Source organism: Marmota flaviventris, chromosome 5 (genome assembly GCF_047511675.1).
Source record: "Marmota flaviventris isolate mMarFla1 chromosome 5, mMarFla1.hap1, whole genome shotgun sequence".
Lineage (NCBI taxonomy): Eukaryota > Metazoa > Chordata > Mammalia > Rodentia > Sciuridae > Marmota > Marmota flaviventris.
The window spans coordinates 122,593,886-122,611,506 of NC_092502.1; the positions used below are offsets into that span (position 1 = coordinate 122,593,886).

Here is a 17,621-nt window from a genome sequence, read left to right on the forward strand (position 1 = left end):
TCATTACTCAACTGAAAAAAAAAGGCAACAGCAGGAAATTTCTCTTGGGTGAATGTTCACAAATTGTTTATATTGTGATAGCATTTAGAGAAGTAGTAAAGTAATTCAAGTCTCAATGTGGGGCCATTTAAAGGACTGTCATTCATTTCTAAAGGCACTTGAATTCAGCTCCTGATTCAAAATCACAAAGAAAAGAATTTTCCAGCACCTGAGCTTATTTCCAAAGAATATCAGGGTAAGTTGTAGAAAGAACATTTTTCTCCAGAGTCAGAGAATCCTGAATTTGAATCCCAGACCTACTCTGTACTTGATCAGGGCCTTAAGCAAGTTAGTTACTGTTTCAAATTCCTAATATGTGAAATGGGTCTAAAAATACCACCTTTATATAGGATCATTGGAAAGATTCAATGAGATAGATTGATATGAAGATATGAAGTTCTTGGCACCACGTGGGTGTATCTAAAATAGCAGTAGTTTTGTCATCCCATTCTTTTACCAAAACATGCAAGAATTGGTATTTGAAGGAGTTTTGTTGTTGCTTTAAGAGAATAACTCTGAAAAGTCTGGCAATTGTGTTTAGGTGACTACATAATCACAATTTAATTCACAACTACATTTTCATACTGAATTCTCACATCCCTGAGTCGTATCTCTGAATATAGTTGTTGCTGTCTACCTCATCTTTGACAGCATGACAAAGGACAAGATTACTTGTCAAAAAAATTCTAATTATCAACTGATAAGTTGGTATCAATTATCATATTTGACTAATTCTTTTGCTGTAAAGGAGAGGTCATGTTTTGCCTTTTCCTCGGAGTGTATGATTACAAAAACTCAAAGCCAAATTTTATAGAACCAAGAAATCCAATCGCTAATAGTGAGAAGTTATTCATCCATTTAATAAGTAGTATTTACAGCTTCTACAATGTGCCTGCCACTATTCTAGACTTTAGGGATTTATACAGTCAGACAGGGGCCCAGATCTCATAACTTGAAAATTGACTCAGTCTTTAGTCCTGAATATTGTTGGCACTTAGTGATAAATCCAATGACTCTGAAGCAAATGGAATTTAGAACTGAGAAAGGAGTGAGCCATGCAAAATAAAAATAAAAAATCTGATTCTCTCAAGTTTGAATTCCAATGGGCCCAGTTGAAAATGAAGAGGACCTATTAAAATGCACTGAGGTACTCAGTATTCCCCAAGTAAAACTTCAGCTGTTGGAATAAGAGCAAGACTTTCCACAGCATTCTTTTCCACATGGAACCAATTTTTTTAAAAAGCCTCAAGAATATCTCTAGAGGCTCAGTATTATATGACATTTGAAACTTGAAACCTGAAAGTGCACCATAATTTAAGGATTTAAAATATGGAACTAGTTGAGGGGATTTAGCATTCTAATCCCAGGGCCCCACAAACCTCAAACCCTACATTCAGTTCCGTGCTTACTCGCAGACTTGAGAACTTCTCTAGAGTTCAGTTTCCTCTTCTATAAAATGAGGACAATTGCACCTGTCAGAGTTGACTGTCTGCAATAGCAACCCAAAATCTCAGTGGCCTGACACAAGAAAAACTTATTTCTTGCCTACATTATGGTCCAAAACTAGTTGGCAGGATGGATCGGTTTGCCCTCATCAGTCAGGACTCAGATTTTTCAGTTACATAGTTCCATCATCTTCTAGAACCTTGTCTTTTCTCTGCATTCAGTTGTTGGATGAATAAAGTGAGAAGGTAGAGAGGAATACATGGTCTCTTTTCTGGGCCAAGCTGTAGGGTTTTTCCTCCCTTCTGTCTATATTTGAATAATCAGGACTCAATCACCTGATGACTACACCTGTCTGCAGGAACTTTGCAATATAGTCTGACTATGTGCCTTGGAGGAAGAAATAGAATTTGGTGAACACAGAGTAGACCTCAACACAACAGAGAGGTAGTTTGGAGGATTAAGTAAGATTATATATAAAAGAACTCAGAAAGGTCTCTGGGTCAATAAGTACTAACTTTGGACTGTTATTACTGCATTCCTAACTAGGCAAGGTCTGTCTTCTCCACTCAGCTTATACTGGATGGAGCAGAGAAGGCCAAGGCAATGTCTCGTATCTGCAGGGATGACTATAAGGAAAAAAAAAGAGAGAGAGAGATCTTTAAAGGTGTTCATGCCCTTTGCCTCCTTTAAAGACATCTTATTCCCAATTCATTTTGGATGCATTTTATGTAATAGAGAAGCGTGAGCAAGGAGAAGTGGCTGTCTTTCAGAGTATACTTCCAAATCATACCAGTTCTTTGGGGCCACAATTTTCCAGCATAAACTTATTACTATTAAGTTATCCCTTAACTATATGAAATTCTGAAAGAAGCTGAGGTTCACCAGATTGACTCTCCCAGCTTCCACAGTTTCTTTGCAACAGTATAAATAGGATCATACCAACATCTGCTATATCCTCCACTGTCTTTCCATTGAATTTAGAATTAAATCCAAATGGTTTATACAGCATCAGTATCTACCCTCCAAATTTCCCAGAATCAGCCCCTGCCTCCCTCTCCAACTTCATCTTGTTTTATTCTGTCTCCTACTCCATGCATGCATTCATTCAACAGCTATGCACACAGTCTCTATTCTAGGCTCTGCAAACACAGCAGTCAGAAACATCCCTGTCCTTGTGCTGGGGGTTTGCATTCTAGCATGATTCAGTCTTAGGGGACTTCCTTAAACATACTCTCTTCCTCTGTGGCTTGGTGCTGGATGTCTTCTCCCCCCAATTCTTTTTATGTAAGTCTATTTAGAACAAGCCTTATCCCTTGGCTTACTCTCTAACACAGATCCTTGTGCACATACTTAACAGCATTTACCAATCTACAAAATCCTCTGGCTTGTTTGCATGCATTTATTGTCTTTCTTTACCACCGTGCAACACCCATGAGGGCAAGGTCTTGTTTATCTTACTCACTTTTGTATCCTCAATACCTATTTGCCTGGCAAAAAACAGAAGCTCAACAAATATCTGTTGGGTGAATTATTTAACCAATGAATGAACAAGCGGTAACCAGCCCAACTGCCCAGTACAGGGAGAAAGCACGAGCCCTGGTTTCCTTCCTGGGAGTCTGAGCTCATCTGTGCCCCTCTGATTGTTGTTTTGCAGGGAATGACGCCACTCCACTGGGCAGCTTTCCACAACCGACCTCAACACACCCAAATGCTGTTGAAGAAGGGGGCAGACCCCACCCTTGTGGATAAGGACTTCAAAACAGCTCTCCACTGGGCAGTTCAGGTGAGAGATTGACCAGTGGGCCCATCTCTAGTTTATATGTATAAAATAATATTAAAGATTTTCTAAGCAGGTCGAACGTGAAGGATGGAATTATCACAGGTACAAGGCCTGGTGTGGATATGACAGAGCAAGTAGGATGTACTCTGCCCTTCTCTGCTTCTTTTAAATCCAGAGGGGCAACAACAAATCTGTCACTTTAGAGCCTCTGCCTTGCTGTCTGTCTGCCTGCCTGTCCCCCCCACCCCCGTCACACACATACACACACACACACACACACACATACACACATACCACCCTCTCTTTCTTCATCTCAGTGCTTGCTGCTGGCTTAACAGTAACCTTCAAAGGATTACTGGGACAACCCCTTCAATGTCTTTGAATCATGACTCTGACTCTCTTTCTTCTATTAGAGTCCTGCACAGAGGCCTCATTGCAGGAGATCCTAAACTCTATTCTGAACAGTGAAAATAGTGGCCCTTGATCACAGAAGGGGGTCAATGCCAAAACACAGAACCAAATGTAAAATGACAGAAATCAGAGTAGACCTGCAAAATCTTGAGTCCAAAGAGGGTAAAACAGAATGAGGGAAAGAATGGCAGCTAATGTGTATAGCAGTGCCTTCCATTTTCAAGGGGAATTATTACCTGGTGTAATAACCAAGAAGTTATCTGTTCCCTCCTTCAAGGAGCACAGAGCGCAGTACTATGCTTCCTTTAACAGACGTGTGGGACCACTCTGTCTCTGGATGCATAAACACAGACGTCCCTGCTGTTATTTCCATTGACCCAGTAAAAGCACCCTTTCAAAACTGCTGCCAGCATCCTTGTGAGAGTCGTTTCTGCGGCCCTGACTCTGGTTTCACTCATTGTTTTCATATGCCAAGCGCAGCAGAGGTTGGCACCTGGGACTTTCAGGACTGACACATGTGCCTGGTTAAGGGGAAACAGAAGTGATTTGGAAACTGCTGTTTTTGTCCCTCCAAACTTGGCTTCAGTTACTCTGCACCAGAGCCAACCCCAGGCTAAATTGCAAAGTGAGCAAGACTTGTTTTTGTCATTTCCACCTGCCCTTAGCACCCTCCCACATACTTTCAGTATCTAATCACCCCCCCCCCCCCCCCCCGCCCAGGCCCGCCTTCCCTGCCAGTCTGTGCCCAGGGTCCCCAGAGCTGGCGTCTAGCCAATCACAGGCCACCACTGTAGCAGTGGCCTCAGAACCTGGCTGACTCTCAAAAAAGTGCCCCATGATGTTGGTTCTCAGCTAAGGTGAAAGTGGCATCAGGATCAAGCATTTTCTGTATCGTCATCCTCAATACCTCTGCATTCTGAATCCATAGTTCTGGGATGTATGTGCCTTTTGGAAAATTTTCCCCAGGTAATTCTGACTGACAACCCCTCCCTACCTCTCCTTCAGCCCCAATTTAGAGCGACCTGGCCTTGCAAGGAAATCACTAACAGTACTTGTGACATTACAGATTCCCTGACCCCAACTCCAGACCTTTTGAGTCTAATTCTGTGGGGATAGGACCACTGTTCTGATCCTCTCAGAACCAGTTTTGCAAAACTAAAAGGACAGCATATTCATTTTAGAAGATATGAGTTTTTATTGACAGACCTGGGTTTAATGTGAGGAGAGTCACCAATACCTGCTTGGCTTAACTATCTAGGTATCTTTGGGGGGTATGAATGAGGCCAGGCATATGGAAGTGATATGTAATGTGCTATGGAATTGGAAGAGCTAATTATTTTATTCCTGATTTCCTCCCTAAAATTGTGGTTGTCATACCCATGCCTTCATATCCTGACTCTCTACTTAATGATACATCTTTCAACCTGCTACTTTCATTAGAAGTCATCTGAAGAGCTTTTAAACAAGACTGGTGCTCAGGACCCAAATATTTAAGATTCTCATTCAGTTGTTCTGAGGGAGAGCTCAGGCATCAATATTTTTTAGAGCTCTCTCCTCAGAAAATTATAATGTATAGCTAGGGTTGAGAACGACTATGATAAATGAATCAAATTAATACCTTATCCACTTCTAACCATGATGTTTACATTTTGTCCATGATTGTATAAATGTAATGCCGCCCTCATTTATTTATTCAATCACTTAATAAATATTTCTTGAGCATCTACTGTGTTTCTGGCACTGGTGGTAAAATTATTAACAAGACAGGTACCTTTTTGTACTTCCACAATTGTATGCAATATCGTATGTGTAGTTGTGTGAGTATGTTTGCATTCATTTTAATGAGGAAGGAGTCCACTTCTTTTTTTTCAGTTACTCAGTGAGAATCAGTGACTATCCCTGAAAGGTTAAGGATCATGGCTTTGCTCCGCCCCCTTTGCTCCCTTCTCTGTGGTTAGCAGTAAAATTCAGAAGCATGTGTTCTGCTCTTTACATTGCAAAGACAAAGGGTAATTCCAAACGTCAGTTGCAATCATGATTACACTCGCTTTCTTTAGACTTCTTGTTCATTTATAACACAGAACAGCATTGTACTCCTTAAAGTTTTTCCACATGAATGATTCTATTTCCCATTGTCATTTATTCCTTTTGATGAACTTCCTGTTTTTCTGTTGAACTATATAATGAGATCCCATTTAAAGCTATAGTACTTTGAAATAATAAAGCCTTTGTATTTAGCCCAGTTAACCAAAGCAGTAAATGATTGAAATATGCTGGTTAGACTTCTTGCTCCCATGTCTTAGGTCCCATGGTAGCTAGTGATCCCCTTCAAGAGGCCCATCACTGTCTTTCTCACTCCTCTAACTGCTGAGAAAATGCCACTGCTTGACTGTACCTGGACTAACAATGACCAGGGTTACATCTTCCCCATGACAATCACCCCAAATGGCATCTAGTTCCTTAGGGATATGTCCTTATCTACCTATGATGACACCAACTTATCAGGAGTGAAAGGGAGATGAGGTATCTCCCTGCCTCATCTCCCTTTCATTCTTTAACTAGACATAAGTTTATTCCTGAGTTCCTTTCCCACTGTTCTTAGGAGAGCTTATCAGCTCCTGTGTCATCAACTACCATACAATTCTGAAGAGTCTCAGACAATAACTCCAGCTATGACCTCTCCTGACCAGAGACCCACATTTCCAGCTCTCCTGAGCATCTCCCCACAATTTCCCACAGATACTTCAAACTCAATATAGTCAAACTGAATCTTTAATCCTTCCTTCCTATCACACATCTTCATCATCCCAGTAGCCCAAGCTGAAGACCTCTATGTACTGTATATGAATATATGAATACCATTTGCTTATCACCCTTCACATCCAGTTGGTTATCAAAACCTCTCAATTCTACCTCCTCTCCACTCTCTCTCCTCCTTTCTATCCTCACTGTTCAGGTCAAGGTCCCAGTAGGAAAGAGATGGAACACTCAGATGTGGATCATTGAGGAGAGCGTCATGAAGAGACTATTAGCACATACAATATGAGCAGGTTGCCATTAGGACATATAGGCCTAAAGAGCATGGGAAGGAGGGATTGGCTATGAAGACTTTTTATTTTTATTTTTAGGGGATAAAGTTTCAGAGGTTCAGTTGATGGTGGGCCAACTCCATAGTTCTGAGCCTGAGGTGAGGCAGAACATCAGGGTAGAAGAGCATGGCAGAGGAAAGCAGCTCAAGACATAGCAACAGGAAGTAGAGAGAGGACTCCACTCACCTGAGAAAAAATATTAACCCAAAGGCACGTCCCCAGTAACCTGCTTCTTCCAGTCACACCCTACCTGCCTACAGTTACCACCAGTTAATCTGTTTCAGTGGATTGATCTACTGATTGGGTGACAGCTCTCATAATCTAATCATTTCACTTGTAAACATTCTTGCATTGCCTCATGCATGAGCTTTTGGGGTTACCTCATATCTAAACCATAACATTTTGCCCCTATACTCCCAAAACTCATGCCCATCTCACAATGCAAAATACATTTAGTAACTTTCTAAGCGGTCCCAAAGTATTAATAGTTTCAGCATTAGCCAAAAGTTAAAGTCCAAAATCTCATCTGAGATTCAAAACAAACTCTTCACCATGAGTCAAGATCAAAAGCAAGTTACATATATCCAATCTATTATGGCACAGACTAAACATTTCCTTTCCACAAGGAGAAACAGCAGCATAAAAGAAGGGATGGAATCAAAGCAAGAACAAAATTCCACAGAGCAAATAAGTCTTGTAGTTCCACATCTGGCATCTGGAGCACACGGCATTGTTACCTCAAAAGGGTAGCTCACCCCTGTGGCCTTGCTGATTTTAGCCCACATGGCCTCTTTCTTGGCCTGTCTCTGTTCAATTCCTGCAGCTTTCTATGGTAGACATTCCATGTTACTGGCATCTCTTAATTTCAGGGGTCTCTACTGCATCTTAGGCTTTCTTCGTACATCTTTACACGTTGCCCTCACAGGGGTTATTGGCAGAGATTATTCTTCACATCCAGTTGGTTATCAAAACCTTTCAATTCTACCTCCTCTCAACTCTCTCCCCTCCTTTCTATCCTCAGTGTTCAGGTCAAGGTCCCAGTAGGAAAGAGATGGAACATCAGCCCTGCTCCACTTTTCCTGCCTCTTATGCTTTCCTTTGAAATATGGGTGGAAACCTCCATGACCCCATGACTTTAGGATTCCTGAATTTCTGTAGAACCTACATCATGTGATTTCACAAACCAAGGTCTTGTGCCATCTTGAGCAGTATCCGAGCATCCTGGGGCCACAACTGCAGCAACCTCTGAGTGCCGGGTGACTAAGCATAAGGAAACAAATCCTTGCACCACTCCCTCTTTCCATGGTACCCCCATGGTCTTTCTCAAAGGAATTTTTACTTTTACACCCTTGAGCCTGAGTGGATTTGGTATTGCCAATTTCTGAGATTCCCTCAAGCCATCTTTCCTATTGTTTCTGAGTAAAATACTTAGTATTTTTTTTTTACAGGCTATAATCTCTTTAATAACCACAGCTCCTTAGCCCCAGTTTTACTTGCACTTTTCTGGCCAGACTGCAAGTCTTTCAAATCTTTCTGCCTCTTATTATCACAGTAAACTTTGCAAAAAGTCACCAGCAATATCCATGCCACCCCCAAATGCTGTGCTGCCTTGAGATTTCCTCTGACAATTTAATTAGTCCATCACCTTTAAAATCAGCCCCACAGAAATTCTCAGGACATGAAAAATAGGCAATTTCTTTATCAAAATGAAACATGAATGGCCTCTAGTCTAATTTTCAGTAAAGTCCTCCTTCTCCTCTGAAACCTCATGAACACAGTCTTTACTATCCATAGTTCTATAGGCATTCTGGTGTTTTGAGCTTTCATCAGAATTGATCATTAAGCTCCACTTAGAATATTTTAAAGATTTTCCAGCTTGTATCTCTAAAAACATCTCTAAACTTTTCAAAAATTCTTCCCTCTCTTAAACTAGCTCCAAAGTCTTTTGAACCATGTGGTCAAATTAGTCACAACAATTAACCTTAGTACCAATTTCTGTTTTAGTTAGCTTTTTATCACTATGACCAAGAAACTGACAAGGACAACTTAGAGGAGGAAAAGGTTTATTTTGGCTCATGGTTTCAGAGTTTCAGTCCATGGATGACTGACTCCATAGCTCTAGGCCCAAGGTGAGGCAGAACATTGTGGCAGAAGGAAGTGGTGGAGAGAAGCAGCTCAGAACATGGCAACCAGGATACCGAGAGTGACTACAAAGTCTCATTCTATTTTGGGCTGCTTTAACAGAATACCAGACAATGGGTAACTTATTTTTAAAGGGATTATTTCTCACAGTTCTTGAGACTCAGAAGTCCAACATCAAGAAACCTGCATCTTGTGAAGGCCTTAATGCTGAATTATTCCATGGCAGAAGGCAGAAGGACAAGAGAATATACATGAGAGAGCAGATGGAGGGAGTTGAGCTCATTCTTTATAAGGATGTCATTCCCACCATGATGAGACTATTCCTGAGATAGCAGCATTAATCTATTCATGAGAGCAGAGTCCTCATGACCTAATCATCAATTAAAGGCTCTACTTCTCAATAATGTTGCATTGAGGATTATGTTTATGTTTTTTTTTTTTCTTTTCTCTTTTTTGGTACTGGGGATTGAACCCAGAAGGGTTCACTTAACTACTGAGCCACATCCCCAGCCCTTTTTATATTTTTATTTAGAGACAAGGTCTCACTAAATTGCTGAGGCTGGCTTTGAAATGGAATTGCATTTTCTGGAATTACAGGCATGTGCCACTCTGCCCAACCTGGGATTATGTTTCTAACACATGAACCTTAAAGGATACATTCAAATCATAGCTTTAAGACATAGCAAAAGCTATAGCTATAATAATGCACCTTAACAGAAACTGTAGCCCTTGGTAGAATAACAAAATTAGTTTAGCAGGAAGAGAATTGAGGGATAAATACTCCAATCTCTCTTTCCTCCTACACCCACCTTCAGTCAATGCCACCCACTTGCCAAATCCAACCAGACGCCAAAGGCCAAGGAGACATTCTGATGCAATTCACAGATACTGGACGGTGGACCCAAATGAGAAAAGAACATATGGAAACAATTTAGCACACTTCCATAGACCAAGCTTGTACCTTCTCTCTTCTGAACAGTTACAATAACTGGTATTCCTACTTTCATCACATCCCTTCTCTATATATTCTTATATTGTCATTGAATGTTTTTCCAATTAATCAAAAAGACACCAACATAACTGTTATTTTAGCAAAACAGTTACGATGACTGTTGGTCATTGGCTCAAAAATCCTCACTGAGTTAATTTTGTAGTAAAGGGCAAACTCCTTAAGTCAGTACTTTACTGCTGTAAACAACACCTCCACACTCTACCTCAGCCACCCACAAACCCTCCTTTTCAGTCTATATAGTCTTATCCAATCACACTGAGTTATCATTAACCCCCCCAATCCATCATAGAGATCCATTCTATCTCCCCTCCCCCGATTATTCTCTTTTCTTTGGGTGAAGTGCTTCTTTCTTTTTACATTCCTCACATCATCTCTTCTACCTGTAGAATTACAGAATTTCTGCTTATTCTTTATTATTCCTCAAAGCCCAACTAAATGTCATTTTCTCTGTAAAGATTCCTTTCAGAGTTTTTTCATCCATGTTGTCTGACCAGCACTGTCTTGCACCTAGGGCTTGTGTTGCACTTAGGCAGGGATCTGTGTCTTCCCTTTTAGACTGTGTGCCTAAGAGCCCCTGTGCCTTATTCATCTAACTGCTACTCAAGACCCAAAGCAGAGCTTTCTGAAGCTTAAGTCTCCAAAGATGTATTCACTGAATTCAGTCCCAAGAACAAATCCATGTCAAACTAGTGGGTTAATATGTGTGGATATAATTTTAATTTAAAGATTATTTAAATTTTAATTATTTAAAGGTTATTTAAACTTTAAAGATTATTTTTAGAGGAGTTTTAGATTTGCAAAACTTGAGAAGAATATACAGAGCAATTCTTCATATCCCCTGTACCCCATATGATATGCACAGCCTCATCCATTATAATCTCTCTTACTAGAATGGCATATTTGTTACAATTGATCAACCTATATTAGCACCCCAAATCCATAGTTTACATAAGGGTTCACTCTTGGTTTTGTACATTCTATGGATTTTGACAAATGTGTAATGGCACACAGCCACCATTATTATATCATATAGTGTAGTTTCACTGTCCTAAAAATTCTCTGCACTTTCTTTATTCTTCCCACTGTCTCCCCCAAGCCCTGATCTCCATATTTTTATTTTTTCATTTATGTTTCCTCCATGCCTTTTCATTTATTTTGGTGCCAACTAATATTCCATTGTCTGGATGTATCACAGTTTATCCATTTGCCTGTTTAAAGACATCCTGGTTGCTTCCAAGTTTTGCCATTTATGAATAATGCAGCTATAAATATTCATGTGCTGGTTATTTTTAATATTTATTTTTTAGTTATAGATGGATGCAATATCTTTATTTTATTTTTATGAGGTGTTGAGGATCGAACCCAGTGCCTCACACATAGTAGGCGAGCGCTCTACCCCTGAGCCACAACCCCAGCCCGTGCTGGTTCTTATATAGACATAAGTTTTCAACTTCTTTGGGTAAATACCCAGGAGCAAAATTGTTGAATTATAGGGTAAGGGTATGTTTATTTTTGTAAGAAACCAATAAACTCTCTTCCAAAGTAACTAAACCATTTTACAGTCTCTCTAGCATTTTACATTCCCTGTTGCTCCACACCCTTGCCAGAATTTGATGTTGGTGTTCTGGATTTTGATCATTCTTATAGGTGTATAGTGATATTTCAATGTTTTAATTTGCATTTCCCTGAAGACTTCTGATTTGGAGCATCTTTTTATATATTTGTTTGACATTTGTATATCTTCTTCAGCGAGGTGTTTATTAAGGTCTTTGGTGCATTCTAATTGCAATATTTGTTTCTTATTAGTAAGTTTCACAGGTTCTCTGAATATTTTGGACAACATTCCTTTATCAGATGTGCCTTTGGCAAGTATTTTCATTCAGCTTGTGTCTTGTTTTTTCATTGTTCTGACAGTATCTTTACAAAGCAGACATTTTAAATTTTAATGAAGTGAACTTTATCAATTCTTTCATGGATCATACTTTTGTTACCATATCTAAAAAGATATCATTTATTTAAAGCATCATTTATGTTTTGTCCTATGTAACCTGAACGTTTTATAGTTTCATGTTTTATGTTTAGGTCTCTGATCCATTTTGTGTCAATGTTTCTGAAGGACACAAGGTCTCCTGTGTCTAGATTCATTTGTTTGCATGTAGATGTCCAATTGTTCCAGCACCATTTGTTGAAATGACTATCTTTTGTCCATTCTATTGCCTTTACTCCTTTATGTAAAGATTAGTTGGATATGTATATCTGTACACACACACACAAAGATTTTTTAATATATCTATTGAATATACATGCATATATTTAAATATATATGTATACATATATACTTTTTATTCTTTTCCATTAATCTATTTGTCTGTTCTTTTGCCAATACCATATTGTTTTAATGACTATAACCTTATAATAAGCCTAAGAGTCAGTCCTCCAACTTAATTCTTCTTTTCAATATTTTTTTGTTGTTCTGAGTTTTCTACCTCTCCATGTAAATTTTAGAACCAGAACAATATCCACAGAACAATTTCCTGGCATATTTATTTGAAATGCATTTAATCTATATATTGAGGTGGAAAGGACTGATATTTTGACAATATTGGATTTTACTAACCATGAGCATGGAATATTTCTCCACTCATTTCCTTATAATGCTCTTATACATAATTTGTTAGACTTATACCTGCATATTTTATTTTAGGGGTGCTTATATAAATGGTATATACATTTTTGCCTTAATGCATTTCCTGTTACTATAATAATATCTGAGACTTAGTAATTCTAAGGAAAAAAATGGTTTATTTAGCCATAGTTCTGGAAGTCCATGAGCATAGTGCTAGCATCTGCTTGGCTTCTAGTGAGGGTCTGTTGCTGCTCCAGGAAGGACATAGAATCAGAAGGCAGTGAAGCATGTGCAAAGAGACGGGGAGGGGGAAAAGAAGCTGACTCATTTTATTACAACCCACTCTTGAAATAACTAACCCTTTCTCATGGGAACTACATTTATCCTTTCATAAGGATGAACCAACCCCTCACATGACTTAAGTACCTCTTGAAGATGCCACCTCTCAATGCAATTACATTAGAAATTAAATTTCACCATGAGCTTTGGAAGGGACAACCACATCCAAATGACAGTAGGTTTTATTACAAACTCAAATTGTTCATTGGGGCTGTATAGGAAAATAATTGACTTTTGCATATTAATCTTGTAACCTGTGAATTTACTAAATTTGCTTCTTATTCAGGGTGTTTTATTTTACTTTAGTTTTGTAGTTGCTTCTTGTCTATCTTTCCAGGTTTTCTGTATAGACAACCACATTATCTGCAAAGAGAGATACCTCTTCCTTCATAATCAGTGTGTGTGTGTGTGTGTGTGTGTGTGTGTATGCATGCGTGTGTATGTGTGTGTATGTGTGTGTGTATTTAATTTCCTTTCTTTATCTCATTCTTTCATTTCTGTCCTCTTTGTTTCCTTAGTCTGATCAGAGGCTTCTAAATTTTATTGATCTTTTCAGTAAACTAGCTTTCGGGTTCATCAATTTCCTCTGTTCATTTCCTGTTTTCAATTTCATTGATTTATGTCCTAATTTTCATTTTTCTTTTCTCCTGCTTACTTTGGATTTAAATTGTTCTTCTTTTTATAGTTTTAAAAAGTGGAAACTTGAATAATTGGTTTTTAAATCTGTCTTTTTTTCTTGCATTCAATGCTATAAATTCCCCTCTAAGCATTTCTTTTCCTGCACCCCACAATTTTTGGTAAGTTTTTATTTAATTAAAATATTTTCAAAATTTCTCTTGATATTTTTTCTTCTACATATGTGTTATTTAAAAGTATACTATTTAATCTCCAGATATTTATGAATTTTTCAGTTTTCTTTTTGCTATTGATGTATAGTTTAATTCTCCTGTTTTCTAAGAGCATCCATTATGATTTATATTGTCTTAACTTTACTTAAGGTTTGTTTTATGTCCTAGAATGTGGTTTGTCTTGGTGAATGTTCCAGGTGAGTTTGTTAAGAGTGTGTCTGGGGGTTGGATGGTATAGCTCAGTGACAGAGCACTTTGCCTAGCATACATGAAAACCTGGGTTCAATCCTAAGCACCATGAAAAAAAAATATGTATGTTTGGTTGTGCTGGATGAAGTGGGCCATACATATCAATTATATGCAATTCATTTCAACTATGTCCTAACTTATTTTCTGCTTGCTGGATTTGTCCTTCTCTGAAAGAGAGGTGTTGAGGTTACCAACTATAATAGTAAATATATCTACTTCTTCTTGCAGCCCTATTAATATTTGCTTCATGTATTTTAAGGCTCTGTTGTTGGGTGCATAAGGATTATTTTATCTTCTTGGAGAACTAACCCCTTTATCACTTTGTAATGTCCCATTTATCCTTAATAACTTGCCTTGCTTTGAAATTTGTTCTGCCTCAAATTAATATAGTGACTCCTGCTTTCTCTGGATTAGTGTTTTCATGGTAGATTTTTCTCCATTCATTTACTTTTAATCTATATGTATTTTTACATGTAAAGTGAGTTTCTTGTAGACAACATATAATTGGGTCTTATGTTTTGATCCACTCTGACAATCCTGTCTTAATTGATACATTTGGGTAATTCATGTTCAAAGTGGTTATTGATATATTTAGATTAATATTTGCAATCCTGTTTTCTATTTGCTACTTTTTTCCTTTGTTTTTGTCTTTCACCTTTTTTCTACCTTTTGTGCTTTTAATTAGTATCTTACACAATTCCATATTCTCACCTATCTTAACATATTAGTTGTAATTCTTCACTTTTTTCAGTGGAAGCCTTTTACAACAAATCCAAGTGCACTTTCAATTAACACTGTACCACTTCACAGCTGGTGTGAGTACTTTATAATAACAACAACAAAATCTCAGTTCCTTCCACTCATCTCTTGTATTGTTGCTTTCATCCATTTCATTCATTTGTAAGCATAGATCAATAAATATATTTATCTATATAAAGATATATACATAATGATACATAATTGACTACTGTATTGGTATTATGATTTTGAACAAACTGTTATCTGTTAGGCCAGTTAACAATAAGAAGATTTAAAGTTTTTTTTTTTTAACTTCCATTTAGTTCTTCTTCTGTGTTCTTCTTTCCTTTATGTAAATCAGAACTTCTGGTTTATATTTTCTCTTCTAAGGAAATTCTTTTAAAGTTTATTGCAAAGCAAATTTACCAGCAGCAACAAATTCTTCAATTTTATTTGTCTGGCAAAGTATTTATGTCTTATTTGTTTTTAAAGGAAAATTTCACATAGTACAGATTTCCAGATTGGTAGGGGTTTTTTCTTCTCTCAGCTTTAAATATTTCACTCCATTTTTTTCCTTCTTGCATCGTTTCTGAGAAGTCTGATGTAATTCTTATCTTTGCTTCTCTATAGGGAAGGGTTTTTCCACCTGTTGACTTCTTTCAGGATTTTTTTGTCTTTGATGTTCTGTGGTTGAAAAATACATGCCTAGGTATAAGTTTTCTTTATATCTGTCCTTCTTGATGTTTTCTGAGCTTTGGCATCAAACATTAATTTGAGGAAGTTTTCGGTCATTATTAATGTTTCAGTGATTTCTCCTCTTCCTATCTCTCTTTCTTCTCCTGGTATTCCAGGAGAATACCTGTATGTTATAGCCTTGGTGTTGACCCACATTTCTTTGACATTCTGTTCTGCTTTTTACAGTCTCTGTTTTTCTATTTGAGAAGTTTCTGTAGAGAGATTCTTAAACTTAGAGATCCTTTACTCAGTTATGTTCAGTCCACTAAATTCCATTAAAGGCATTCTTTATTTCTGTTAGTGGTTTTGATCTCTAGCATTTCCCTTTGACTCTTCTTTAGGAATTCCATCACTCTTCTTACTTGCCCATATGTTTTTGCATGCTATCTACTTTATCATTAGGGCCCTTAGCATATTAATTATAGTTTCTTTAAACTCCCAATCTGATAATTCCAACATTTCTGGTCCTGATGTTTGCTCTGTCTCTTCAAATTGTTTTGGCTTGTTTGTTTTGTTTGTTGTTTTCCTTCTAGTATGCTCAGTAATTTTTCTTGTTTGCAAACATGAGATGATGTTGTGGGTAAAAATAAAAGCTGCAAAGAGGCTTTCAGTAATGTGGTATGGTTTGGGGACAGGAGAAGTGTTCTATAGTCCCATGATTATGTCTCAGTCTTTAGTGAGCCTGTACCTCTGGACTGTAAATTTTACAAGAATTTGTTGGGGGTTTTTCCTATGTTTTTAGGTGGAACAGGAGGACTACAGTGGGCTAAAGCCAGGCATTTCTCTTCCCCAAGGTCAGTTAGGCTCTGATAAAACCATGGAAGGTGAGGCTCTGAGACTCTAATTATCTAGCTTCTCTTTAGTGCCCTGCTGTGTTTCAAAATGATTCCTTTCCTTCCCCCAGCCAGAAGCCCATGGGGATTTTTCTCTGATATTTATTGTCAGAACCTAGTCAAGTTCCTGGAGGTAAAACTCACAAAAGTACAGGGCTCCCAGTCTGTCTGGGTCCCTCTGAAGTTTGTAACTCTCTCATTTGTCCACTCGAAGCCAACAACCATTCATCAACTGCAGTTCAGGGTTCCCTACCCCAGCACTTGTCCTCACAGAGGTCCCTGTTCTGAGATGTCATGATTCCCTGTATATGCCTGTCTGCCTCTCCAAGTTGGGGGTCTGCAGTTAGCCCTGTGACCTTACTTTTTTTATGGATCTGAGTTCTGGGATAGCATTTTCAGCTTAACCAAGCAACCCAGGGTTATAGTGTTTTAACACATGGATTTTTGATAACAACAATATCAGGGCAGGTCAGTTAGAGGGGCAAGTATCTACTGCCCCTCAAATTTCACCACTAGTTCCCTTCCCGACTTACTAGAAAATAAGCTTATTTAAGCTATCCCTAAGTTGAGCCGTTCTTTCAGCATACTGTACAAGGGAGGATGGAAAGAAAAGAACTGTACCAATGTAAATGACTATTTTATGATTGTTTATTCAGTATGTGGTGATGTGGTTAAGAAATTTTAACACACACACACACACACACACGGGGTGGGGGAGGGAGAGTTGATCTGTGCCAACTCTTTGAACTGTGTCAAAATTCTGTAAATATAACTTAACTCCAAGTAAATTCATAATGCCAAAGGATAATTATAAATGTAATATGTCAGTGATCCAACTTTTAAGGTGAAAGAATGTTCAAGAGGGAAGGGACTACATAGTCACTTAAGGCCAACCCTTCAACTCCTATGTGGAGAAACTTGGGCACAGATAGATCATCACTTACCCAAGTGCACATAGTGCCCGTGAAAGAACTCAGGCCACAGGACTTCCAGTGCTTGATAAGAGAATGACTACAAAGTCACATGAGCCCAGGGTAAATAAGAAGAAAGTCAAGTTTACAAAATCCATCCTGATTACCCTGGGAGCAGATTCTGACCTGTGGTATTAACCAGAATTCCATCATTGTGACAAAATACCTGATATATGCAACTAAAAAGGAATACAAATTTTCAGAGATTTCAGGCCATGGTCAGCTAACTCTGCCACTTTTGCACCCGTGGCAAGGCAGACTGTCATGGCAAGAAGTATGTGGTAGAACAAAACTAACTAACACATGGGGGCCAGGAAGCAAACAGAGAGAGAAAGGGCAGGGTCCCAGGATCCCCTTCAAAGC

At 38.4% G+C, this 17,621-nt stretch overlaps 1 protein-coding gene and 1 long non-coding RNA gene across 2 annotated transcripts in view; one reads left to right on the forward strand and one right to left on the reverse strand.

The window, feature by feature from the left end:
• Ankrd55 (ankyrin repeat domain 55) overlaps positions 1–17,621 on the forward strand; it is a 70,450-nt gene that overhangs the window by 24,422 nt on the left and 28,407 nt on the right. Inside the window, exon 5 of the mRNA XM_027938179.2 lies at positions 3,140–3,268. Within this exon, the coding sequence (XP_027793980.2) occupies positions 3,140–3,268 (129 nt within the window). The remainder of the gene's footprint in view (positions 1–3,139; positions 3,269–17,621) is intronic.
• The window catches only part of LOC139705795 (uncharacterized), a 76,324-nt gene that overhangs the window by 23,425 nt on the left and 35,278 nt on the right, over positions 1–17,621 (reverse strand). The gene's annotated exons all lie outside the window — the stretch shown is intronic.